Source organism: Juglans regia, chromosome 7, assembly GCF_001411555.2.
Source record: "Juglans regia cultivar Chandler chromosome 7, Walnut 2.0, whole genome shotgun sequence".
Taxonomy (NCBI): Eukaryota; Viridiplantae; Streptophyta; class Magnoliopsida; order Fagales; family Juglandaceae; genus Juglans; species Juglans regia.
The window spans coordinates 45,298,520-45,326,003 of record NC_049907.1 but is presented as its reverse complement, the minus strand read 5'-3'; the positions used below and the strand labels follow the sequence as shown (position 1 = coordinate 45,326,003).

Sequence of the window (27,484 nt, the reverse complement as noted above, 5' to 3'; positions counted from 1 at the left end):
TACCGCAAGCAAGCCTGAACTTCATATTTATCTACCACAAATCATATATTTGTTGGATCCAGAGAGATTCAGAGAAGAAATCATTCACTTTGGATCTGTGAACTATAAAAATATATATTTTTTAAAATGTAAATAAATGCAATGCAGGGCCCAGGCGGGGGGGAGGACAGTTGTATATTCTCATGAAATGATAGCTTGTGAAGACGAAGTCGATGGGGACACCGGGATCTGCCGCAACTACTAGATAAGTACAGGCTTATTTTTAAGATAATAAATCTTCACAATTTTTTCATATTTTATATTTTTTTAATTTTTATTAAATATTTATTATATAAATAAAAAATATAAATTTAAAACAATTCAAAAAAATTATTTAAAAAATATTAAAAAATTAAAAAAAATATAAAATATAGAATATGACGAAGGTTATATAACAAAATTTTAAAAATTTTAAATATTTAAAATTTAAAAATACTTATATTTCTATGATATTTAAAAATAAAATAAAATGAGATCGTCCGAGATAAACGTCCAAACGGCGCGCAATGAGGAAGAAAGTTTGTCTCGCAACTACCATTCCAAGTTTGCAACTCTCAAAGCCCAGTTGAGTTGAGTCGAATGATTGGAATAAACTCACGTGGTGAGTTCGTCTGATTGTCTCAAAATCGATCTCTTCTTCCCCTCGGAGTCACTCACCCGTTGCAGGGATCTACTCTCTCCGCACCACAGGAAGAAAGCAGAGCGCTCTCTCTCTCCCCCTCTCCCTCCCTCCCTCCCTCCCCGAGACAAAAGGCCTACCAAAGCTAAAAAAGACGGCCCATTACTGTCGTTATTTCTATTCAAGCATTTATGTTAAAGTTCTGTTGTTTTCCAGTGTTTCGTGAGCACAAATTAAAACGGGAGCCGAGTTCAGATCGAGCTTTGCGCTTCCACCACTGTCCCACTCAAAGAGTCAGGCAGAGTGGCTTGTCCCTGTACCCTTTTCCCTTTTTGCTCTAAAAGTTTCTACTGTACTCAAAGTGGACTAGAACTTCATCTACGAACTGGGTTTCGCAAAAAAGGCTTTTTTTTTATTGAAAAAATGAGCTTCTGAAGGAGAGAGGAGCAAGTAAGAGAAAATATGATGGCTGGGACGCGATCAGAATGGAGGGGTTCGAGGTTGATTGAAATAGCTGTGCTTAGTCTTCTCCTTATGTCTTCGTTGTTAATTGTTTCGGCAAAAGGAAGAGCTTCAAGTTACAATGACAAGGAAGAGGTTGACTCTGATCATGTTATGAAAGTCTGGAATTCCTTATGGGAACAGGGCCGATTGTCGTTTGATCGTATTTGGCCGGTGAGTAAAACTTTTCTGGTCTTATAATGCCTACAGCGTTTTGTACAACTACATTTGTTTTGATTGCGTGTTTTTCTCCTACATGTTTTGTACAACTACCTCTACCCTCTTTATTTTGGTTCACTGATCAAGGAACAACTGTAGCACGTACAATTGTTGAGGGAAATAGGAAGAAGATAAAGTTTTCGAGGGTGAGAGCCTCCAAGATAGAGTTATGGCCCGATAGGTAAGGCGAATAAAATATTATTAAAATATTAATTTTTAATATTATTATTATAAAGGGTTTAAATTGGTATGGTGCAGGGAGTGATATCATTTTTAGTCTATCATTTTTCTTGGATCGAACATTTGGATCGGACCGGTCCGATAGTTATGGGTCTGGTTCGGTCTAACTTTTCTTCTTCTTTTTTTAAAAATATAAATTAATAAAAAAATTACTTAAATATTAAATTAAAATTAAGTGAATTATTAATGTAGATTATGTAACTAATTTAATAAAAATTTATTTTATATGGTCAATGATAATAAATTAGATAAAAATTTCATTCATAACTTATATAATTAGCTAATTGTTATTATTCATTAGTTAATTGATAGAATATTAATTTGTTAATAACATATTTAAAATTTTATATTTTTAATAGTGATAGGTTTGATAAAAATTACATAATTAATTATACAATTATTATATATATAAAATATATATATTTTTAAAAAATCGGTCGGTCTATTTCAAGGATTGAGATTGACCGGTCTTGGTCCAGGGTCGGTCTGGTCCGGTCGGTTTCTCCGGTTCAAACTGATTAACTTTCACTCCTAATTATTATTGTTTTGGAATTTGAAAAAATTGAATTATTTATTATATTTTGTATATGAATTTTGAAAAATTGTAATGATGAGATGAGATGAGTTGATAGTGTTTCGTATCCAAATGGGGCCTTAGAGAGAGAATGATGGGAACCGAGATTCCTTTCCCGCGTGTTTATATCAGAGAAAATAGAGAGAAGGATTTATGTAATATCATTCAGCACTAACAATAGCACAGCGTTTCCACTAATAACCACCAAGGGTCTCATGCTACGGACCTCCAGGTGTGCTAACCAATTAGAAAATAAGCAACTAACAGAAATATAAACTACCTCATGGGCTACTATGGGCCTTAAGTTCATACAGATACAATAGTTAAAATAAAGCTGATAGCAAAACACTAAAGCCGAAAACATAAATGAGAGAGCCTAGCCCATTTTACTCCTTCAGGTGTCCAGTTCCCTTATTCTTCAAAGCCCACACTACTGCCTTGGCCCACTCTGGCCCTTTACGCAACCCTTCAACAACACTGTGTGACAATACCCCTTCCGTAGAATACCTTGCCCGCAAGGTTAGGATAATGCTCCTTCAAAACCTGGTAGGGTTCCTAGGTTGCATCGTTGACGTGTTGCCCCTACCAATGGGTAAGTAGGTCCACCAAGGCCTGGTTCCGCACCTGTATGACCCTCCTTGCTAAAATCTCTGATGGTTCTAGCTTGAAAGTGCCATCTTGGGTCACTGGGGGAAGGGTTTGATGAGCAACTACGTGCTGGCCAAACTTCTTCTTGAACTGCAAGATGTGGAACACTGGGTGAATGGTGTTGGTGGGTGGCAGCTGAAGGCGATACACCACTTCTCCAACCCTCTCTATGATCTGGAAGGGGCCGTAGTACCGAGGGGACAACTTCAAGTTCTTGGAGTGGGCCACTATCAACTGCCAATAGGGTTGAAGCCGGAGGTAAACCCATTCTCCCACCTCTAAAGTTTGGTCCTTCCGCCTGAGATCAGCATATTTTTTCATTCTTTCTTGTGTCCGTTTCAAGTTATGCTTCAACAATTGAATGGTTTGATCTCTAGGGGGTTGGATTGTTTGTATCCGTTTCAAGTTAGGAGTGGTTTGGATTCAGAGATGAGTTGAGATGGGTTGAGATGGTTTGTGAATAGTAGAATAAAAGTTAAATTACTTATTATATTTTGTATGGAAATTTGGGAAAGTTATTTTGAAATTTGAAAAAGTTGAATTGTTTATTATATTTTGTGTGAAAATTTGAGAAAGTTGTAATGATTAGATGAGATGAGTTGAGTTGAGAGGTGAGTTGAGATGGATTACGAATACAAACGAGGCCTTAAGATTTGCTTCCACAACATCCACCTTAGTTGTTCCAGGCACATACAATATTAATTTTGGGGGTGGGTAGCCATAGAGGGCCTCAAAATGAGTTAGGCGTGTCGAGGCATGTAGGGTAGTATAATACCACCATTCGGCTAGGGGTATCCACTGTGCCCACACCTTAGGCCTATCACCCATAAAGCATCTAAGGTAATTCTGAAGGCACTTGTATACTATCTCCGTTTGGCCATTAGTTTGGGGATGGTAGGAGGTGTTAAAGGCCAACTGAGTTCCCTAGGTCTTGAATAGCTCTTGCCAAAAGGTGCTGGTGAAGGTGCTTCCCCGATCTGAGATGATGGTTTGGGGCATGCCATGGAGTTTTAGGATGTGTTTGACAAATAAGTGGGCTAAGGTCTTGGCATTAAAGGGGTGTGTTAGAGGGGTAAAGTGAGAGTATTTGGTGAGTCTATCTACAACCACCCATAGACTGTTGAAACTTTGGGAGAGGGGTAGGCCTTCTAAGAAGTCCTTGTGATATGGGCCCAGGGTTGGGAAGGAATTGGGAGAGGTTGTAATAAGCCACTAGGTTTAGACTGATCAGCTTTAACCCTTTGGCAAGTTTCACATTCCCTTATCAATCTTTTGATGTCTGATCTCATTCCAAGCCAATAATATTCCCTCTTTACTCGATGCAGGGTCTTATCAGACCCTGAATGGCCCTCTACAGGGCTGCTGTGCAGCATTTGTAACACCTTTTGCCTGTTTTCCCCAACATCAGCAACATAAATCTTTTGTTTGTAGTATAAGAGCCCTCCTTTACTATGAACTTCTGGGGTAAAGACCCGTCTTCCTATTTAGAAAATAAGCTGAGGGCCTGGGGATCCCGGTATATCCCAGTTTCAACTCCTCCCACCATTCAGTAGGGGGAATAGATAGGGCAGAGATGTTGGCTTCCACTTCAGCCTTACTGCTCTCATCCCTCTTGGACAAAGCATTGGCCACCCTATTTTCCTGCCCCTTTTTGTACTCCACCTTAATATCATACCCTAAAAGCTTGGAAACCCACTTTTTTTGCATAAGGTTCCCCACCTTCTACTCTAGGAGGTATTTCAGGCTTTAGTGATCAGTTTTGATAATGAAGCACTGACCAATCAGGTAGGGTCTCCATTTTTGGATGGTAGCCACAAGTGCATACAACTCTTTCTCATAGATAGACCATGCTAGCACCCTTCCTTTAAGAGCTTGGTTGTAGTAAGTGATATGTCTGTTTCTCTGCATAAGCACAACCACAGCTGCATTCCCTGAGGCATCACATTCTATTACAAAAGGCACTGAAAAGTCTGGTAAGGCTAGCATAGGTGGCCAAGTCACTGTTGCCTTAAGTTTGAGAAAAGCCTCTTTAGCCTCATGAGACCATACAAAATGATTTTTCTTCAATAAATTGGTTAAGGGCCCAGCTATTCCTCCATATCCTTTGATGAACCGCCTATAATACCTTGTCAACCCTAAAAATCCACTTAAGAGATTTCAGTGTTGTATAGACAAACGTTGTACACACCCTATCATTTCCAGAAGAAAACCAACCTGTTAAAGCTTGATCCATTGCCGAGATCAACTGAAAATCAATCCCATCCGCCCAAAATAACCAAATTTTCCCACCAGCATCTATATTATGACAAAAATTCGGGAGACGAAGCCATCTTGCTCAACGAGGACATTTATTCACTGAAAGAAAAGGTTCTAATAGTGCAACCACCGAAGGCCGGTGTTTATTCAAAATACTACGCAATCTAGCTTTCGACGAACGCATACCTCTAATATTCCACGTAAGAATATTCATTAAAATTAATAATGTTTATTAGAACGTGTTATCCTCTCCAGAACAACAGATGTTTTTTTCCTTTTCACTCCCCGAAGGGATTTAATAGGAACATCCAACTCACTATCCGATTCATAACATTTAGAATTTGTTTGGATTCACAAGTTATCTCAGCTCATCTCAACTCATCTCACTACTATTCATTACTATTCAGCAACTTTAACTCATAAATCTCACTACTATTCACAACTCATCTCATTACTATTCACAATCCATCTCAGCTCATCTCAGCTTATCTCAGCTCATCTCAAGTCATCTCAAGTCATCTTCGAATCCAAACATCTCTTTAGTTGCCAACTCTTCAATCTCCTCCTCATCTTCTTTATTAGATAGCGAATGAAAATTCCTACGATCGAATGCCATCATCTTCTCTCCCCCATCCACCACTGAATCCGCCACCCCACATAGTTCAAATTCCAATGCTTCATCAATAAGTTTCAGTGAGCTTCTCGGACTAGGAAAACCATCGATAATCTCTACAGAGTCATCCTGCCCTGTTCTTTGCTCTGACTGTTCAAACCAACTTTTCGAGTTATGATGCACTTCCATCGAAGATCTAGTGTGGTTCCTTTCATTCGACTCATCCTGGTTCGATACTTCCCGCTCCACAAACTCCCTTTTGTCCCTGTTCTCCACTGCCGTAATATCCTGACCAAATTGTTCTTTAGACAAAAGATCGCCTTTCGAATTAACATAAAATACTGCCAAAGAGCGATTGTCATCTAACTTTTTCCTGCTATTAACCCGGGCAAGAATTTCCTCACGTATGATTTTATTAAACGTTCCTTCATCCATACGTGCACCCTCCCCACCCTCCACTCTCTTCTTTTCCCCTAACACTTTCCAACTCTGTTTTAAATGCCCACGACCACCATTTTCTGGAACGACTCGTGATTTTCCTTTTTCCGCCGATTTTTTTTTATGAACACATTTTTGCTCCAGATGACCTTGCGTACGACACCAATTGCAGTACACCGGAATGGATTCATAAACCACCTCTTGGTAATGACTTGAAGCACTACCAGGAGGACCCAACCAGAAATGATTCCGCAACGGTTTTGATACGTCCATTTCAACACAGATCCGTGCTACCTTAGGTCGAGTAACACACGTCGTCGCATTATCATGTTTCAAAAAACTACCAAACTCTCCTCCAATACTTTTCAGAATAGAACCATGAAAATAATTTGGAGGTAGCCTTGGTAATGAAATCCACAAAGGAACAATAGGCGACTCCTCTTCCTTAAACTCAGGAGTCCAATGAAAGACCCTATAAGGGATACCCTCCATCTCCCCGCATTCCTCAAGACATAATACTCATGAAATCCTCCTCATTCGATAACCATACCAAAAGGTTGCGAGGATTCTTTAACTGACCCACCACCGGCATCGAACGCAGGCCCCACCTATTTTTTATGAAACCTCTAACGTGATCCAAAGAAGGTCGACGGCGTAAAAAAAACTACCGTAAAATGAAAAGGCTCCGCAGATCGCACAATTTCAGATTTTGAAAACAAGAAAAACATTTCTCCTTCATTAAAACGCGGCTCTCTGAATGGAATATCCACCTCCGGTAGAGGCAGGGGACGATTCATGACAATATATGCATAACACTGTCCAGGGCCCATCCCTTCAGATAATCCACCATCCGTAGAATGTATCACCATCTTCGCTTGATGCACAACAGAAGGCTGGCCCGCCGGAGGAGCCGACCGGGTGACGGTTTGAACCATGCAAAACCCTAGGAGGCAACGCCAATCCCTAAGTGTTCCTCCGGGATCTTAGCCAGGCTATAAGCAGAGAGTAAATTAGTTGGGTTGAACATTCTTTCTGGGAGTCGAATGTCATCTTTCAACCCACTTAAGAAACAATTGAGTTTATAGGACTCAGACAAACCCCAAAGCCTATTAGACAGTGCCTCAAACTTAGATTTGTGTTCCTCCACTGTACCATTTTGTTTGAGCCTAGTGATGGCCTCCATAGAGTCATCATACGAGCTGGGGCCAAACCTAGTTAGAATTGCCTTGGAAAACTCTTCCCAATTGCGCAAATTCCTTGTTTCCTCCAAGTCCTAAAACGATATCAGGGCTTGGCCTTCCATATAAAATGAGGCTATCCTCAATTTTTGTTGGGGCAGTGTGTTGTTGTAATTAAAGAAGTGGTTAGCCTTATATAGCCATCCACCTTGGTCCTCCCCACAAAAACTAGGAAAGTCTATGGAGTGGTTTGGATTTAGATATAAGTTGAGATGGGTTAAAATGGGTTGAGATGGTTTGTGAATAGTAGAATAAAAGTTGAATTATTTATTATATTTTGTGTGGAAATTTGGAAAAGTTATTTTGGGATTTGAAGAAATTGAATTGTTTATTATATTTTGTATGAAAATTTGAAAAAGTTGTAATGATGAGATGAGATGAGTTGAGTTGGGTTTTGAATGCAAACGAGGGCTATACATATTGATTTGGGACAAGACTTCCCCTCCTGACCCTTGGTGCTGTTCTTTCTGCAAGTGATGAGGAATCAAAGAGGTCTCCCCCGAGGAAGCATCCTAGTTCCTGCTCTGCATCTCCATTGTCAATGCTGCAAGCTGATGAACAACCGATTCAAACTGCTTCTTCATCCTAAGGATCTCGGTTTCAATAGTCTTGAATTGTGATTCTGTGGACCTTGTAAGGGTAGCCAAGCCATCCTGGAGCTGACTTTGCAACCCAAAGATGTCAGTTTCTACACTTGAATTGAGCCTCAGTTGATTTTTTTAACGACCCCAAGCCTTCCTAGAGTTGATTCATCCTTGTCCCTGCCATTCCAAAAGAGCAGCTACTTTTGGATCTAAATCTTTGATACCAGAATTGTAACACACACAATTGTTGATGGAAATAGGAAGAAGATAAAGTTCACTTCGAGGGTGAGAGCCTCCAAGATAGAATTACATAGAGAAAATAGAGAGAAGGATTTTTGTAACGTCATTCAGCACTGACAATAGCACAGTGTTCCCACTAATAACCACCAAGGGTCTCATGCTACGGACCTCCAGGTGTGCTAACCAATCAGAAAATAAGCAATTAACAGAAATATAAACTACCTCGTGGCATGGGCCTTAAGTTCATACAGATACGATAGTTAAAATAAAGCTGACAACAAAACACTAAAGCCGAAAACATCAATGAGAAAGGCCAGCCCGTTTTACTCCTTCAGGTGTCCAGTTTCCCTATTCTTCAAAGCCCACATTACTTCCTTGGCCCACTATGCAACCCTTCAACATCACTGTGTGACAAACCCCAAAAAAAAAAAAAAGAGTACTGAAACTTCAAATTTAAATCACTTCGTCTGGTTTGTTTTCTTGTGACAAATGACAAATGAAGGACAAATATTGTTTTTTTTATGTACTGTTGGGTGTACTACCTTTTGTGTTTTTCCTTTTTAATTTGTTGTTATTGTGCCAATTGATGGTACAAATAGTAAAACTACTAATGTTGAGAGATTGGGTTTACAGGATATGGAGTTTGGCTGGAAGATTGTTGTTGGCACCATCATAGGATTCTTTGGGGCAGCTTTTGGAACTGTGGGAGGAGTTGGTGGGGGTGGCATCTTTGTTCCCATGCTTACCCTTATTATTGGGTTTGACCAGAAATCATCGACAGCCCTATCCAAATGTAAGTACCATCCTCATCCTCATCGGTGTTTCCTCTCCTTTTCATTTATTTCTGTCACCCAATAGCTTTTGAGAAGCCCCACGTCTCTGTAGAGTGTAGAGTTTCAATGTAGGTGGATATTGAGCTCATACTGTCCTTATAGCCATCTATCTGAGTTTATCCAAAATTCTGGAGTCTTTATCAACTTTCAAGCTTTGTCCCCTCAAGTGGAATTTTAAAACTAAAATTAAGCGTTAAAAGTGAAGATTCATGCTTTGAACTTGAGATCTCTTTATGTTAAATTATGAATTATCACAAAAATATAAGATGACAGGTCAAGGTGAATTTATATTGTTTTTTCTTTTTTTTATGATACTGGTTCTTTTAATTTCAAAATGGTAAAGTGGATTTGAGAGCCTTCCGGCTTGGATGCAGTTCTTTGTTTCCAATGCGTATACTGCACTCTAAATTGGTCACTGCTCATAAGTTGATATACTGAAATTTGATTTCTAATTTACTTTTCACCTTTCTAATTAACATGATATATGAGGGAAATTTTCCTTGATTTGGTTTGTTTGGGTCAGGTATGATCATGGGTGGAGCTGCGGCAACTGTTTTCTACAATTTAAGGCAAAGACATCCTACACTTGAGCTGCCTGTTATTGATTATGATCTTGCACTTCTGTTTCAGCCAATGTTGGTGTTGGGGATCAGTATTGGAGTTACTTTCAATGTGATTTTTCCTGACTGGATAATCACAGTCTTGTTAATGGTCACCTTCATAGGTATTTATTTTTTGAACTGCTATTTCTGCGTGTTCTTATTGGACAGCCTCCCTGATCCGGTCATGATTACCTGCAGTGACTTCAAGCAAGGCATTCATTAAGGGTGTTGAAACATGGAAAAAGGAAACCATAATTAAAAGGGTAGCTCAAAATTTTTGCTCATACTCTTAGTTTAAATTGAAATTCTTTATGCTTCAATACTTAATTTCTTACTTGTTCCTCTTATTTCCAGGAGGCTGCTAGATTTTTGCAATCAAGAAGTGAGTTAATCTCTCTCTCTCTCTCTCTCTCTCTCTGTTTCTTTACCTTGGGTTTCTCAAAGAATTCTTAGCCTGGCTAATGTGTTCTTAAATCAGATAGAGGTATTGATCAGGAGGTCGAATACAAGCCTCTACCTGCAGGCCCAAGCACTAGCACTCGTTCAGAGACCAAGGAATCTGAAAAATCAAAGGTTAGAATACACACTCAGTCCTTCTTTGACTCATGGTTTTTATGACTGACATCTGTAACATTCCCAGGTCTCTATTCTTGAAAATATTTACTGGAAGGAAGTTGGAGTACTTTCTGCAGTGTGGATCATTGTCCTTGGACTGCAGATTGCCAAGGTTTTATTCAGCTTCGTGCTTAATTTTCTTTCTAGAAGTACTCTGATTAGTTTTCCTTTGCTTCTCGCATCAATGAGCTAGATTGATGGGTTTGTCATGTGTTGGATACAGAATCATACAACCACTTGTTCGGTGCTGTATTGGGTACTAAACCTATTGCAGGTACCTTTCACAACTTCACCAAGAATAGAAGAACTGTGGGCTCGGATACTAAGATTCTTGAAAACTATTCCTCAAGCATCTTGGTGATGGTTTATTTTCATTTTGTCATCCTCAGATCCCAGTAACCGTTGGAGTGACTTCATATGAAGCCGTGAACCTGTACAAAGGGCAGAGAGTGATCGCATCAAAGGGAGAAGAGGACACAAATTGGCGAGTGCACCAGCTGGTTCTTTATTGTGCATGTGGAATATTAGCCGGCATAGTTGGAGGGTTGCTTGGTCTTGGTGGAGGATTCATTTTGGGTCCACTTTTTCTGGAGCTGGGAGTCCCTCCTCAGGTGCGTTGGGTGCTTCAATGCCTTCAAATTTAGTCTGAATAACATTTCTGTTTTTGCAGGATCATAGAAAAACAATGACATTTATGTTAGGCAGTAAGTTTGTATTTCTTTGTACACTTAAATGTTAATAGCCTCAGAAAACTGGTAATGAAGGAAGTAAAGCATCTTTAAGGAGTCTATTCAGTGGTTAGATGATAGCTGTTCAATCCTACAGCCATATTTATGATTTCACCTTGATAAATATTCTTTGCTGGAATTCAATCTCCCCTATATAATTTCGAAACTTGAGTTTACTGGACTTTTTATCTTTTTTCAGGTGTCAAGTGCCACAGCAACCTTTATCATGACATTTTCTTCAACCATGTCTGTCGTACAATATTACCTTCTGAAACGATTCCCTGTTCCATACGGTAAGTAAAGATGAGTACCACCACACGAATAATAATTTAGATTACCAAAGGAAACTACCATTTCCACCCCAAAATTCAACACGGGTAGTTCTAACTTTTTCTGATAATTTCTTGCAGCTCTGTACTTTATTGCAGTTGCATCCGTTGCTGCCCTTGTAGGGCAATATGTGGTAAGAAAGGCGATCGCCATACTTGGGAGAGCATCTTTGATCATCTTCATCTTGGCTTCCACAATTTTTGTCAGTGCCATATCACTAGGTATTTGTCATTTTGGAATAAGTACTTATTGCAGTTCGCTTAAAAGATTAAAGTTATTTGAAAAAGATTGATCTATTTATGAGTTTATCCTATATTCAGATTTTAAAGTTTTCATAAATACTGAACAGTTTTTGTTTCTTTATGAACAGGTGGTGTAAGCATAGCATACACGATTAGAAGTATTGAGCAGCATGAGTACATGGGATTTGAAAACATCTGTACATACAAAGCAACTTGAAAGTTCTTGCTCGACTTCCTCAATCTCAAATTTTTAGACAATATTTAATTCTCCCTGACCTTTAAAATTCTTCCCATGCTCAGGAATCTATTGGACCTTGATGATTAACTTTTTCATATTTTTCAGCTCCATTCTTTTCTGCTTTGTATTTTACAAATTCTCAGGATAGTTGGGAAAATGGTGCTCACTGTTCTACACCCGCTGATCTGGTTCTGAAATTCGTCCAACCGCAGAAACATAAATAGTTGTGAAGCGTTAACACCTTGCACCTGGGTCTGGGCTCGAAACACCCATTCTTTAAGAATTTGTATTTTGAAAGTCGAACCATATTGCCACAGGTTTCTGAAATCTTAATTCCATTGATTGGATAGGCAAATTGTCAAGGCGAAACATAACTTCTTGACACTAGCAAGTTTTTGTAATTTTCATGAGCGTTGAAGATTAGCCTCTGGATGCATGTCATGTCAGCTAGTGAAGGTTAGAGTTTAGAAAAATCGATTCCGTATCACTTCATTGGGGGTCTCTTTAGCAGATCATGCAACCCAAAAAGCAGCCTACTTTACAAAGCCAAGCTCTGAATAATATGTTTGACCCCCATTAAACCGAAGCAAGTGGTAGAGATCTTGTGAGCGAAACCAGTCGGTTGTAATCTCTATATTAAATTTCAAACACGGATAATGTTCATCGATCAAAGACAAAAAAAGAGAGTAATCATCTACTAAATACCAGACTGCAATTGAAAGTGGCCTAGTTCACAAAATATTCTGGAGGATTAATTTATAGAGAATTATAGAATGGTTATCAGTCTACTTAAGGCATTACCTTTTTGGATCTTCGCCTTCCTCATCTCCTATTCTTTCGTTGAATTTGGCATTCCTCTGGCGGAAAAGAGAAGCATGGGAAACAAGAACATGCAAGTTTACAGTACTAAAGTAATTCACTCGCTCGTATGCTCCAACATGTTATTCACACGTTTAAGGAGGCTTACAGGGGCTCAAAGGCTTGTCTTGTCGATGCTTCTGACCGCTGCGACATCACATACATATCAAATTACTAGCTACGTGTGGAAATTTATCTCAGTTGAACTTGACAACACTACAATCCTGAATAATGTAACCCCTAAACTTGGTCTCTACTTCGTTGAGGATAAGAAAGAAATGATCAGAGATAAACTGCTACTATAGAAGAAGCTTGACCAAGGATACACATATCAATCCAAGATGAATGATTGGATTTCCTTGATTAGGTAGTGGTTTTTTCCCGCTCAAAAATTCTATTGGTAAAACTAACTCTGTATTTCTTTATTGATGACTTGAATTCTCAGTATATTTAGTCAATGTGCTTTTCTATAATTCATCTTTCGTAACGTGATCTTTAGCTTTCACATGTTTGTTGATAGATGCCGCCAGATCCTTCAAGCTGGATTTAGTAGATAGCATGATCTGCAAGCATAATAGATTACTTCCATGAATTGGCTAAAGCACACGTAACTATAAATATACATAGTATGTCATGAAATAATTACCGGATTTGCTTTATCCTCTGCAGGGTAAAAGAGGAGTGTTGGATAGTCATCTACCTGCAATATCAAAAGATGACAAAGGCAAAACCCTCATCAGCATCATCATTTATATGGCCAAAAATGTGTTTCATTGATAAGATTCAAGTGATTCGAGATTACTGAGACACCTGCACCCTTTTCATTCAGGCACTAGAATGAAAATGGCATTTTTGAAAAGGGTAAAGTATTCACCTTAATCATGGCTTAATATCAATTGCAGCGAAATCAGTGAGATTTAGAATAAGAAAAAAAGATATTGTAATCTGGGAGAGCTTGTGTGTGAGATAGGCTCAAGCAAGTGCCTCAAAACAAACTGGACAAATACTAAGTAGAACCCATAACTAAAAATACCGATTCTGAGTTGATAAAGAAAGCAATGGGCATAAAAGCTCAAGGGAGCATTCATACACCACAAGAAATTAAAATGGAGGAAACAGTTCCTTTTTCTCCAGCCATTTGAAACAAGTTTATTCAGTCTTTTACAGAATTTGAGTAAAGCCACACCAACGTTGTAACTTCATCAATAGTACACAATGTTGCGACATAAGTGCAATAATAATAAACGTACCTGCAGTTTTGGGTGTTCATTAGCAGAAGCGTCTATCCTTGCAAATACCAGATTATCCAAACCTTTGAAGTGCTTAGCCAACTTTTCAACATGCTTGCTGGTGGTTTCACACTTGATGCACCACGGTGTGTATACCTGTGCCAACGGAGAATATAGGTTCTTTAGGGAAAGAGTTTAATTAATCTCCTCTAGAATAATTTTGAAACCCTAGGCTGCCATAGAAATTTCAGCAAGTGTGTTGGGAATGTGCTACCCAGAAAATGCTCACTACAATTACATAGGGAGAACCAGAATACTACCTACCATGTATATAATGAATCCTATTATTCTCCAAAATGAAGGAAAGTGGTTTCCTATACCATAAAATGTAGTTTCCATGAAGTTTTGTTATCAACTAACAGTACCAAAAAAAACAAAAACAAAACTAACAGTACCCACACAACTTCAAGTTGATAATATCACCATCTGTTTGATAAGCAAGCTTATATCTAACAGTATTTTGGACTAAAGGAGACTAGTTGTCATGAGCAAAGGAGAAGTAGCTGGAAGGCACAAAAATATCAAACCTCTAGAAGAACATTCTTAGGACTGCTCAAAACCAGGTCATCAAATGTCTTTCCTACAATGATCTGTATGCTTGCATCTTTCTGCAATTTTCATGTTCACAGAGACATTAGAAGATCACAGTGATTTGCAGATATAAAATAATATAAAACAAACAATTCCAATTTTTATTGGTTCACAAATGTCTTGGGAAATTCATCATGCCCATCATGTTATGCCCTTTATGACATCACCACATTGCACCAATTGGTGAGGTGGGAAAAGAGAAAAGGAAATAAACATCTCCCAAAAAGGACAAAAAGACACGAGTGAAATATGAAAGTAGAAAAGACTCACATTGTCTGGTATTGTCTGTGACTTGAAGTATGGAGAAAGAGCACCATCCAGGAGCCCTTGGCAAAACTCCTATAAAAAGCCAATTCAGAATGCGATTATAGTGGTCCAAGCAGATATCTTTCCAAAGGAAAGTTTAAACTGGAAAGGAAGAAAAGTATCTTACTTCTATGTTGGTCTGGATCGGATCTGATGGTAACAAAAACTTCGAGCTGATTCTGTTATCAAATGCAGTCACCTGTATGTCAAAAAAGAAAACTATAACCGTCCTTAATAGTCTCGCATAAATATGTTGAAGAAAGAAAAATAACAATAACAATAATGACAGTGATGATGATGATGATGATGATGATATCACATTAAACATTTAGTTGCAACTGGAGAACTAACCACAGTGTTCTCTGCTTCTTCAAGCCCAAATAAAGTTAAGAATGGCTTTGCAAGGTTCTCGTATGCAATGTCTATATATATAAACATTATCTGCGTCCACAAATTACATGGGAAATCACATTAGAAAAGTTGGATAATTGCAATAATGCCTTAAAATGCAGGTTAAAAAAACTACCTTTGACTTGAACTTTCGGGCAACTTCTTGAAGGGGCTCAAGAAGATTCTTAAAGTCATCAACCTCTGCAAAGACAATGACCTAGAGGATAATAAAGATAAACCAGTCAGCAACTAATTGCATCTTGTATCAGAGTTGCAGACAAATTTGCAGGAGTGCACCATCGAACAGTACCATAAATTCTTTAAGAAGTAACGGATATAAGCTTTGATCATGGGTATTTGACAGAACCATGCCAGATGGCTTGAACTTGTATTACACTCTAGGAAAGTTAGTTTATAATTCTAGGTTCAGCAACTCAGAATTAATAGCTAAGCGTCCACAAAATTCTATGTTCAGCATCAGTGCTATGAACCTTCCAATAGATTAGCTGAGAGATAGAATTTTCTGACGAACCTGGCTGCATATATTGGATTTTTCTAGGTCACTACATCAATTAGATCACCCCTATATGGTCACATCACAATTTATTAAGATGACAGGGAATTAAAACTGATTTGAGGCCTGCCCTTCGGAGGGGAAAGGACAGAAAGCGTTCATATTTTTCTTTCTTCTTACATACAATAATTGGCCTTTGAAAAGTGCAATCATCGGTTCATACCAAAAAAATGAACAGTCTCAACAGCATTATATTTAAAAGTAAATCCCACTCACCAAAAGGTATAATCTTTTCCTCAGTTATCAACACAGATTCTAATACATAAAGCAAAATGGAGAAAATTTGTATGGGATATGAAAAACAACAGAAGAAAAAGTACAGTAAAGGGAGTATCAACAACCTGAAGTTTGATAGGGCTAGAGTAAACTCGTGCAGAATTTAGCTCAGTCAATTTAGTAACTAATGGGAACTTGTTACTGTCCAGAAACTGTAATATTTTTTCCATTTTGAAGGTCCCTTCTGCAATGTCAAACAAATTCATCACTCAGGATATCAGCAAGTTGTGGCCCGCCATGTAATTTTCATGATACAGATAATTGAAAGATGTGTTGCCACTAAATTTATCCCCAAGTAATAATTGAAAGATGAGTGTCACCAGTAACAAGCCCTACCAGGAAAATCAGCAGCAGTTACACAGTTACAGATATACAATCAGCATATCACACACTCACCGTATTTAGTGTATCTTTCGGGTTCACTTTTAACAATCCCAATGAAATGGTTAGTATCTTTGATATCTGGGAAAAGAACTTTTGCAACATCGATGCCACTCACTTCAACAAACTGGATTTCATTGTCAGATATTGCCGCTTTTACAAATTCTTCATAATCAGGTCCCTGTGGATATATCATCTGGTGTTATTATATTCATCACCACACCAGCCAGAATGAAGCTAAAACATATGGTTTGTAAGCCAATTTTGATTAGTTAATTTTCTTGTGTTGGCATCCAATGGATTGAAACAATGAGAATTGAATCCCCCCCCCAAAAAAAAAAACAAAAAACAAAAAAAGATTCTGCCACATTTGACAGTGTAGTCTACTAAACACTTTGAGATCCCTTGGCAAGTCATGGTTTGTTTGGAATAAACTTAAAAAGTGACAAATGCATAACATACAAAGAAAACCTTTTTACTGGCATACATGAAACTTCATATGCCAATATCAATTTACTTCAAACTTGTTAAAAACTAACATAGTTTAACCATACAAATTTTGTTTACATTATAGCACCGTTCCTATACCTACTGCACGAAAACAAAAGCTATAGTAAACCAAAGGAAAAAGGATCAAAAACTCACTTCTTATTCCTACTTTCCTCCAATGCCAAATTGAAATAAAAGTGCACAGTTATGAATATTTAGTTCAATTTAAAAGTTTAATGCATTTTGAAACTTAACAGTGTCCAAAGAACACCAGTGGTTGTAGGAGAAATGTGAAAAGAAAACCTAGTGACTAGTGAATATATTTTAAAGCCAACATTCAAGAGGTGAAATCACAAGAATCAGCTTCACCAAGTGTCAATTAGAAAAATCAAAAAGGGGTAACTGCATCTATTGGTTGGGAACAAAATATTTTTTACCACACAGTAAAGCGTCTCTTTCAGGACCCTTTCAATATAATGCTGGTTCACAAGAACAGAACAACATTGAAGCAAATAATTTGGAAATAACTTATGTAAGTTTTGTAATCAGGTTTAGCATTTTTTTCTCCAAAATTCCAGGAAAATTCTTGTAACGATTCAGATCCACATACCTCAAATTCCTCGAACAGACCAGTAACAAATGTATGGTACTTTTTCAGAAATTCTTCTGCCTCCGCCACTGACCTTATTTTAATAACAGGTACACCAGTTTTTTTTCTTGCCCAGATAACTATTTCTTCCCTGAATAAAAATTAACCCAAAAAAGCATCAAACTCAATTTCTAAGTTGCAAATTTGCACAATTACAACTTTAATTGAAAATTTAAGACACGCATATGCTTTGATAAGATGAATAAATCAATTCACAATTAATCGCTAATCTGCGGGAAAGACCATTATGAATAAAAGGTTCATATAGCAGACCCTAGTCACTTAAAACACACAACTTTTTTTATTAAATCAAGTCCAGTAATATCTTCCGCTGAAAGCAGCAACTTACGCTGAAAATCCACCAGTGTATACTTGAGAAGTCCCATTAACAAACAGAAGAAGAGTAGGGAACCCTTTGATCTCAAGAAGGGACGCCGCCTTCGGATACCGTTCCGCGTCGAGCTTGGCCATCAAAAGAGGACTCCCCAATTCCTTGAGTGAAGTTGCAGCCTCAGCAAACTGAGGCATAAGCTCGGCACTCCTTGCACACCAAGGCGCATACCCCAGAACGAGCACGAACTCATTCCCATCAATGATCCTCTTGGTGTTATCGTTGTTAAGCTCAAGAACAATCCTCTGGGCTCTGGTTAAAACCTCAGCCTCTGATGACCTCACACTGGATGACCCTTCTTGTTCTCGCTTCTCTTCTTCTTCATCCCATGCTATCAGTTCTTCAAGACCTTCCAAATCTTCATCGTCATTTTCATTTGGGGCGGGCTCAGAGGCCTTGATGGTAATGAGAAAAGTCAGTAATAGAAAAAGACTGAGGGTAAAAAAGAGGAATTTCGAAGTGGGTTTCCTCATATGCATGTTGACGGGCAATATAAGAAAATGGGTTTTTGAGATTCTCGGCGAAAATTGCTTGTGGTCTTGGATGAGATCTGTGTTAGGACTTGGATGTTAATCGAGAAGTTCTGGGTCTGCGGAAGATCTTACTTTTAGGAGAGATTGGGTTGATTGCGGACGGTGTGAAATGAGAAGTGAGATTAACGTGCAGTCTCGTGCTAGCCTTGTTTGTTTTCCAAAAACATCTCATCTCATCTCATCTCATCTCACTTCATCATTACAACTTTCTCAAATCCCCACACAAAATAAAATAAACAATTCAACTTTTTCAAATCCCAAAACAACAATAATATTAAAAAATATATTTTAACAATATTTTATTCAACCTTTTAACTTTAATCTCATCTCATCTCATCTCATCTCATCTCATCTCATCTCTGAAAACAAACGGGCCTTTAACTACTTAAGTATTTGGATGTCCGGCGTTTCTGGCCGACATGTCGGCTAGATTGAGAGATGAATGGACTATAGCTATAGCAGTCACGGCGAAACTGAACAAAATTTTCCAAAAAGACAAAATTCTCTATCAATTTCGTGGCTTTTTTATTTTCTCTTTTTTTTTTTGGTTTTCAAATTTTTGAATATTTTATAATTTTTTTCAAGAGCATGGGTCAATTTTTTTCAAAGAAAGAGTAAATTATAATCTTTTGATGATTTAAAAGTGATTGTTAAAACTAATAACTTGAGCTAATTGGAAATGATGTGATAGTTTGAGGAAGTTTATAAATTTTTCCCTCATGTAAAATTTGTTGATGGGAAATTGGAATAAAATAATTTTTTAGTAAATATTATAAAACCTATTTCATATACCTATTTTTCTTCTACTCAAAATTCTTAAATTAATTTGATAAAAAAAATCTAAAATTAATTATTTCAGTACGCTTTTATAGAAACCCATTTCAATCTTTTTGCTGTTCTTGTAAATCATAAACTTCATCAAAATCATATATTATACCACACGCGAATGCATTCATACAAACATACATGCATACATACGTTTATTTGCATAATCCTCACAAGAGTAAACACAAATAATACACCCATCATCAGAGTTTCTCATGATACATATTTCTTCTTCCCCACCGATATATCACAAAGGCTCAGTAGAGCTCAAACAGCGCGCAGTACATGTGATTGGATCATGAAATGGCAACAGATTTGAGAGCAGATAGACCAGACTATGTGTCACTGCTTGCGCCGAATTTCAGATAATACAAATGGAAAGCGCATCATGATCTCCATTCATATGTGCACGTGTTCTTTTTGAACTTGATCGGTTTGGTGCTGGTGGAGTCGATGACCAAAGGGCAAGAGATCTGCCTTCGGTGCTTTATTCTCACTAGCTTACCCACCACATCCCCGCGAGACCGGATTTGAAATGTCAAGGTCAATGGGACTACGCCACCATTTGGGGATATTGTTATACCTGATCCAGCCCCATACAGAGGAACCTTGTCACCTTCCAAATTCACCGAGACAGTTCTGTGACTTTTTCTTGGCTGATAATATTTCTTCAGCTGCATATCATAAAAAGCTCAAATGGGTAACGTGCTTCTCAAACTTCAAACCAAAATCATTATGGTTTAGTGGGCTTTAAAATTTAGCCCAACAAGCTTGTGCCTTTTCCTCATTCCTTTATAGGTTCAAAAGTATAATTTGACTAGTATCCTAGCTTAGTTCTTGTGATTAACATTAGCAAAAGGTGGTAATGGACAGAGTTTTCACCTGACCAGTCGCAACGGTAATCTCTGAATATACGAGATTGACAGGGGTGGAGCTAACGTGAATGCCAAACAACGTAGCAGGATTGTATATGTTCATCTTCAATGAACCATTCACTGTCAGCATCTTTGTTGGTACCCCGGTGGAGTCTGAACCCTCTCCAACATATAAGTTGTTTACTGCCAAGCTCTGTAGGATCAGATCCTCCATTAGTGGATGTAGTTAGTGGTAAAAAGAAGGAACACCTTAAGATAAAATCACTTGTGCGGGTTTAATTCACATGGCTCCTTATGTTATTGAAATACAATGCTGTAACATTTAACCCTATATGCATAGAGTCCGAGTATAAAGCATTACAATGGCAGAGAAACTAAAGATGGTCTACATATTCACATATATAAGGATTAAGAGTTCCATGAGCAGCTTATCCGACAATGGTTAACTTTTTCAAAGTATTAAAACCATACAAGATGTGCATACTTCCCTTTTTCCTGCAACTGTCAGAAGGGATTTTCAAGATTGTAAGGTATTGATAATATCAATGGCTGACTAACAACCATAAAAACAAGGCTAATTTTTACTTTATCTTTTATACTAAGTTGGTATTAATAACTTCTGGATCTAGGTCTTACTGTAAAGCCAGTCACATCTGCATGTATTTATGCTTTATGCTTAAAGAAATTGGAAACAATTCCAGAACTTGCTCCTTCCAATTTGAAGGTATCCATGAAAAAAGCTTCATTCCTAAGTCAGGGCATAAACCTTCTACTGGGATATATATCTCATATGCCGTAGAGAGTAAAATTTAAAATAAAAAGGACTATGACTGTACTTGGAGGACAAATAGTTATAGAGTTATGCCATATACACTATCATCCCAAAATGCTTAGTTGCACAATCTCTTCAGCCAAGAGAGACGAGTGCCTGTCCAACTATAAGTATGATGAGCAAACTCAAGATTAAGTTAGACCAATCTTATAAAGGAAACAGAAAGAAAAAAAAAAAAAAAAAAAGGTACAAAGAAAACCAGCAATGTACTGGCTATTAAAGTTCCCAAGCAAAGTTGAGGATGTGAGGATGAAAAATGATTAAAAAATAAAGTTCATAATGATCCATAATACGTGCCTAACAGGATTTTGTTTTTTCCTAACCACGTACCTAACCAAATATTGAAACTGTCTAAATCCTTAGAATATTATATCTTCCATTGCTAAATAATTATTTACACTCAGGTCTTCTACTGAACCTAGCAATTACAACAAATGGATAATCAGAACATATTCTCTTCCAAACACTAAGCTGACAGTCAATTTGTAAAAAAAAATAAAAAAATATGCTTTATCTTACGAATTGACGGTTAGAATTTTGGATTTATCTCACATTACAATTTTCTCCGATGCCCATTGAATTAACTTCGCTTTTGCTGTTGATTGCTACTTTGACAATTTTGAAACCTTGGCTGTTTCCCCAATTAGATTGGTCGCTTTTGAAAGTTATCATGATTACAACCCCATAAACCATATTCTTCATCATCAAAGACAAATCCACGAACCAAGCGTCAAAAAAACATAATTGCCACAATGTTTATATCCTTCATTAATATGATAAAGACTAGTTTGAGGCAAATACCCGACAGCAAAGAAGGGAACTTGGCATACCTTCATGGTAATCTCTGCCTTGTAAGGCCGGCTAGCTCCCCATATAATCAAGCAAAACGTAGTGAACAAGAGCACAAAACCAAACAAGGCAATCAAAGCCTGAAACCGCCTTGTAAACGCCTTGTCCTGGAGTTCATTGTAAGCTCCTTCTTCCATGATCACATTACACTCGGGCCACCCCTTGTCATTCCTCTTCCTGGCTCCTTTTCTCCCTGAGGACGACCGGAAAATCCCGGAAAACCGGCTGGCCGAGGAGTTCCTCGAGTGGCGCCCGAAAGACGGGTGAGAAGGGGACTCCATTGGGCTGTTGTTGTAGATTGGAGTGGCCTGCAAAGAAGAGGACTTGTCTCCATCATGAGAGTCCCTTGAAGGGCTCTGTACATAGTATACAGGGCGCTTGGGGGACCTTGAAGGTGACGATGGAGCTAAGCTGGTGATATCAGACTCGGATTTTGCCGAAAGCATCCTTGCTTAAGAGTGATAGTAGCTATTGAATTTGAAAGCTTCAGTTCATATGCTTGCTCAGCTTCCTGGAGGACAAAAAAAACACACACGCACACAATTAATCTTCAATACCCAGTATTTTTCAGAAATTGAGGAGCTCGCTTTCCGAAGGAGGATATAATACAAAGGGAAAAGAAAAGGAAAATATTTACTTCAAAATTACCTAATCAGAAAGAAATGCCAAATGGGTAAACAAGAAAATAGCTGCGAACAGAGAATGCAGTGGCAAACGATTGAATTTCAAAGGAAAACTGAAAAGTTTGTTGAATGATAATGGTAAAGGCAGTACATACGCACCTTGCCGGCTGTAGCCAATAGTGACGAAGATTGTATCAGTATCACGGCCACATGCAATATAGCTCACGGTCACTGTCGCTCTTCACTCTTTCTCTCTGCTATTTTAATGTTTCTGTCTCTCTCTGTGTGCATGAAAGCAGGGAGAGATTTATCCTTGACGACCAATGAGGAAAAGCTAAGCACGTTAATCTTTGTGGATCAAAAGGATTAACGGGATAAATAAACGAGTATACTAGCCTCGGCTCCGAGCCTAGTTAACCAAACCTCCAGGTAAAGGCTGGCAGGTTCGGGAATGTGTCGGCAGCCAGCAATAATAATGTAGATAAAAAATATATCATATTTTCCAAATGCCATTTATTAATTTATTTATTTTCCAATGGGTGTTTGACACACTACCTAATCTAGATTCGTTAATCGTCACCACCTTTTTTTTTTTTTCTTTTATGTAATCTATTAATATGATTAATTATATATTTTTTTAATATAAAATAATTAATTTAATCAATTACATCAATAAGATATAAAAAAAAAAACAAACGTGACTTTATTCAACAGAACTTATATATAATTAAGTTGTTAAATTTTAATTGTTTATTCTTTTTATTAAACTAATATCTTTCTTGGGCCCCCACCAATGATAAACCTTTAATATATTTCGTCTTTTCTTATTTTGTCTTTCACTGTCTAAAGAACTAAGGGCAGAACTATTGGGCTTCATATGGGCCCACTTGTCAACTCCTCTTGGGGTCTCAGAGTTCTGAGGGCCCAGACTTGCATGACCCAACACCCATCACGAACCCAGGACGAAAAGTATTTATGTGAGAAATTACAATTCCAGATGAAAAAATTTTAGATGAAAAGGGTCAAAATACCGTGTATTTGATTCGACACAATCATCTATATTTATCCCAAAAAAAAACTACGATAACAAAAAATCTCAAAGACTTGGTTGGATTTCTAGAAGCGTGCTGCTATATAATATAGCCGTTAAGTGCGGGTAATTCCTGCCCACCGTTACCGGCAAGGCTAATGACCACAAAGTCGGTCAATAACAGCTCTAGAAATGGTATCTTTCGGTGTAAATTCAACCCAAATTAGTTAATAACATGTCAAATATAGAGATATATATATATATATATCTATATATATATGGGTGGGATAAACAAAGCAAAGCAAAGCGATCTACAAGACAAAGACAAAGTAAAACAAAAAATGGGCATCAAAAAGGCTGTTTCTCTTTATCCTCTCCTCCCTATGATCTCAATTGTTATATTCTGTGTGTTGCTCTCAACCCAGCATTGTGCAGCAGCAACTGCAAAGAAGAATGGTGAGTCGCTGATAAAGAAAACATGCAAACAGACAGAGTTTCCAGATGTTTGCAGGTCAACTTTGGAGTCAGATCCTCGGAGCTCAAATGCAGTAGATGTGAGGGGACTGTCCAGGATAGGTATGGAGCTGGTGTTCATTAAAGGTCGAGAAACATTAAAGGTAGCCTACAAACTGGTGCTCAACAGTACTGGCTATGATATTTGGTCACGCCGCGCGGGATGCATGAGTTCCTATAATATGAGCATCCATAATGTTAAGGAGAAGGGTCTCCCCTATTTTAACGCAAGGAGGTATAAATATGCGTATCAAATTCTGGAAAATGCTAGGGGGGAAATAAGTTATTGCGGTACGCTTAACGTGCCGGAGCTTGCTGAAAGGACTACGATGATGACACAGTTTCTCACTGCTTTGAAAGCCATTCTCCATCTTCTTTTCTAATTGTTGGCCGGCGCGTCTTAATTTGCAGCGAACTTAGCCACTAGTACTATTGCTAGCTAGCTGCTCCTGATGTCCTGATTGTTCAAGTACTTTGTCAATAACATTATAATAAATTTCTACTACTTAATTTATTATTTATTAATTTCATCCTTCATTTATTCTTTGCCTTTTTTCTGTTATTTCTTTGGTATATAACTGATATTATTTAAGAGTAGTGGTTTAGATTTCATAAAAATTAATTTACAAATTTATCTAATTATATGTTATACGTTAGACTTATTTTATAATAAAAATATCTTTATAATATATTAAATTAAGTGAATTTATAAAATGAAAGGTGCGTACAAATTAGTGTAAAGTACGAGACATGCATGGTCTTGCCGTGCCGCGGTGAGTTTCCGACAAGTGTGTCGGGCCCAAGAGAATTTGTAAGAAGAATATTGTGTTGGGTCTGAGAGGGCTATGAAAACCTAAAGCACATGATATTCCGTCGGACTGTACTGACTTTAATCATTTTTGGGTGAGTGATGAATGTCCCCCCGCCCGGGATGCTGGGTTGGACTTCTATCCGTCCGCCCCTCCTATTGGGTTTTCAGTCCAATTCAATTATTTAGATCTTAAATGACTTAGAATCTATTTTGAGTTATTTTAAATTTAAAATTTAACTAAACAAAACAAATATATATAAAAAATAAAATATATAGATAGAACTATTAATTATATACTAAATTTTAACTAATACTATTAAGTATTAACTAATTAAGTAATAATCATCAATAAGGTACTAAGCTATTACAATTTACAATTATATAAATTAAGATAACTAATAAACTATTACAATATTACAAACTCATCTAAAAATAGTAAATATTACAAATTTTATTATTAACTATTATAGCAACATTACAATTAAATTGGGGTGGCGCCGTGGCGGTGAATTTACTGAGTGGTGAGTTGTGTCGACTACTGTGAGATTGAAAATCAAGATCATAAAAGTTAATAAGTTATAAAACTTGAAATATTAATAAGTTAAAAATAAAACAAATTAGAATTATAAAGTTATAAAGATGAAACAAAAATTTAAAATACAAAATATTAAAAGTATTAACCAATATGAGATTGGGCCTTTGGAATTTGGGATGAAGATGAGGCAGATGAGCATAGATCGGTCATTAGGATTCAGCATATGTATATTGAGAATATAAAAGCTAAAAAAATACAAGCAAAATAATTAGATACTAAAATATTATATAAAATTATAAATACAAAAAATAATTAAAGAACAAATTGTGCAAACCATGGCAATGGTGAGTCCAATACACACAAAGTCATACTGCATCGGAGGTAGTCGTAGATGTCGTCTCATGTATCACTATGACAATTAAATTTAAAATGAATACTATTTAAATGAAAATAAATAAATGAAAATAAGAAATTATAAAATGAAATTCAAGTCCTACGATTACTAGATCCAAGCTTATCACCATCCTCCTCATCGACGTCGACCTCCTCATACTCAAGAACATCTGGAACATGAATTGGAATTTCCTTGATCCAATTTTGTGTGCAAATCAAAGCTTCCACAGTGGTAGGAGCTAATGAACTCTGAAATGAATCCAATACATGTCATCCAGTGTTAAAGGCCAACTTTGAGGCGACGGTGCTAACAAGGATGACCAAAATACTGCGGGCTAGCTCTCCAAGAACGGGATACTTTACGGTATTCATCTTCCACCAATTTAATATATCGAAATCTCGTGAAAATGGTAGAAGCTCCACTACTAAGTATCTGTCTATCTCTGATTGAGCTTCTACAAAACTCTAGATGAAAGGGTCTGCTCCAACCTCTTATCCCAGTCCAATCTACGTCTTTTCTCAACCTCGGCTTATGAAATTTGTGAGGGGTAGGTGTAGGTGCCACAATATTACTATCTTGCAAGACGGTAAACTCGTCAAATAATCTATTAAGAGTTTCCTAAACCATTGTTATTAAGTAAACCCTTATCCTGCCCCCACCTTGGGTGCCAGATGTGGGGTAGACTGGGTAATCTAATGGGGGCAAGCCCCTGCTCACCCCTAATACCACCTAAACACGCCTTCCGACAGGTTAGACGTTTGGAAATTGAATATTTTCTTAGAAAATTATAGTCCAGCCTCTATAACTTCCAAGTTTAGAAAAATATCAATTATGTTGACTTTAAATGGCTTGAGCTTGATTGCATCTTTCAATCCATGAGTTTTAATTATTATATAAAATGCTACCTGGTATATAATAATTAAAGAATAATATTATATACAATTCTTAAATAAACAAGTCTCATATAAATTTTTTATAAAAAAATGAGTCTCACTAATAAAAAATAGATTTTTTTACACTTTTTTAAGGTGTGATCTACTTTTTTACAAGGACTTATATTAGATTTGTCTATTTGAAATTTGTACAAATTATTTATATATATATATATATAGCACATGTTATTCTTATATTTTAACAAAGATAAATGATTTGTACAAGTCTACATTAGAACTCTTGTAAAAAGGAAGACATCATCTTAAAGTGTAAAAAAAACAGAAAATACTCTTTATTAGTGAGATTTACCTTTTAACAAAAGGCATATATAAAGTTTGTCTGTTTGAGACTTGTACATAGAATTACTCATTCACGTTACTTTTATGTGAACATCTCAAATATCAATTGATCTTTTAATTAAAAGTTATCTCAATTATTCTCATAATATTTCATTACTATTCATTATATTATTACTTTTCATTACTATTCAATATTCTATTATTATTTTACACACTACACATTATTCATTTTGTTTGAGTAATCCTAAATACAAGAATATATATATATATATATATATATGTATAAATATAATATCTGGCGTACTTTTGAAAAAAATAAAATTTATTATTAAAAAAATATGTAAAATTTAAATTTATAAAAAAAAATATGCAAAATTTATACGCCTGAAAGTACAAATATATTTCTATTTGTTTTGAACATAATTTGTAAGTCATATAATT

General features: G+C 37.0%; 4 protein-coding genes across 8 annotated transcripts; 2 read left to right on the top strand and 2 right to left on the bottom strand.

Annotated features, from left to right (window-relative positions):
- The first annotated feature begins 565 nt into the window (after positions 1-565).
- Positions 566-12,166, top strand: LOC109003700 (sulfite exporter TauE/SafE family protein 3-like). Its single transcript, XM_018981956.2, has 12 exons — positions 566-1,333; positions 8,843-9,002; positions 9,566-9,766; positions 9,843-9,907; positions 9,999-10,026; positions 10,123-10,217; positions 10,285-10,371; positions 10,483-10,533; positions 10,649-10,870; positions 11,187-11,280; positions 11,398-11,538; positions 11,688-12,166. Exons 1-12 carry the CDS (start codon positions 1,121-1,123, stop codon positions 11,774-11,776), a joined length of 1,446 nt encoding a protein of 481 aa, XP_018837501.2. The 5' UTR covers positions 566-1,120; the 3' UTR covers positions 11,777-12,166.
- Positions 12,167-12,418: 252 nt separating this feature from the next.
- LOC109003699 (protein disulfide isomerase-like 1-6) lies at positions 12,419-18,655 on the bottom strand. The gene is made up of 12 exons (XM_018981955.2): positions 17,950-18,655; positions 17,562-17,691; positions 16,478-16,643; positions 16,147-16,265; positions 15,368-15,448; positions 15,193-15,282; positions 14,969-15,040; positions 14,806-14,874; positions 14,472-14,552; positions 13,906-14,040; positions 13,302-13,355; positions 12,419-13,218 (listed from the first exon to the last, which is right to left on the bottom strand). Exons 1-12 carry the CDS (start codon positions 18,468-18,470, stop codon positions 13,123-13,125), a joined length of 1,614 nt encoding a protein of 537 aa, XP_018837500.1. The 5' UTR covers positions 18,471-18,655; the 3' UTR covers positions 12,419-13,122.
- A 783-nt stretch (positions 18,656-19,438) lies between these two features.
- On the bottom strand, positions 19,439-22,861 carry LOC109003706. 5 transcript variants are annotated; one of them, XM_018981966.2, is made up of 5 exons: positions 22,684-22,861; positions 22,554-22,594; positions 21,887-22,416; positions 20,232-20,417; positions 19,439-20,023 (listed from the first exon to the last, which is right to left on the bottom strand). In XM_018981966.2, exons 3-5 carry the CDS (start codon positions 22,349-22,351, stop codon positions 19,736-19,738), a joined length of 939 nt encoding a protein of 312 aa, XP_018837511.1. In that variant the 5' UTR covers positions 22,352-22,416; positions 22,554-22,594; positions 22,684-22,861; the 3' UTR covers positions 19,439-19,735. The 5 variants fall into 5 exon arrangements, with proteins under 5 accessions (XP_018837511.1, XP_035548210.1, XP_035548211.1 ...); XM_035692317.1 differs by having other exon boundaries at positions 22,688-22,861; XM_035692318.1 differs by lacking the exon at positions 22,554-22,594 and having other exon boundaries at positions 22,680-22,861.
- Positions 22,862-23,848: 987 nt separating this feature from the next.
- On the top strand, positions 23,849-24,596 carry LOC109003708. Its single transcript, XM_018981971.2, has one exon. It carries the CDS (start codon positions 23,900-23,902, stop codon positions 24,452-24,454), a length of 555 nt encoding a protein of 184 aa, XP_018837516.1. The 5' UTR covers positions 23,849-23,899; the 3' UTR covers positions 24,455-24,596.
- Positions 24,597-27,484: the final 2,888 nt, after the last annotated feature.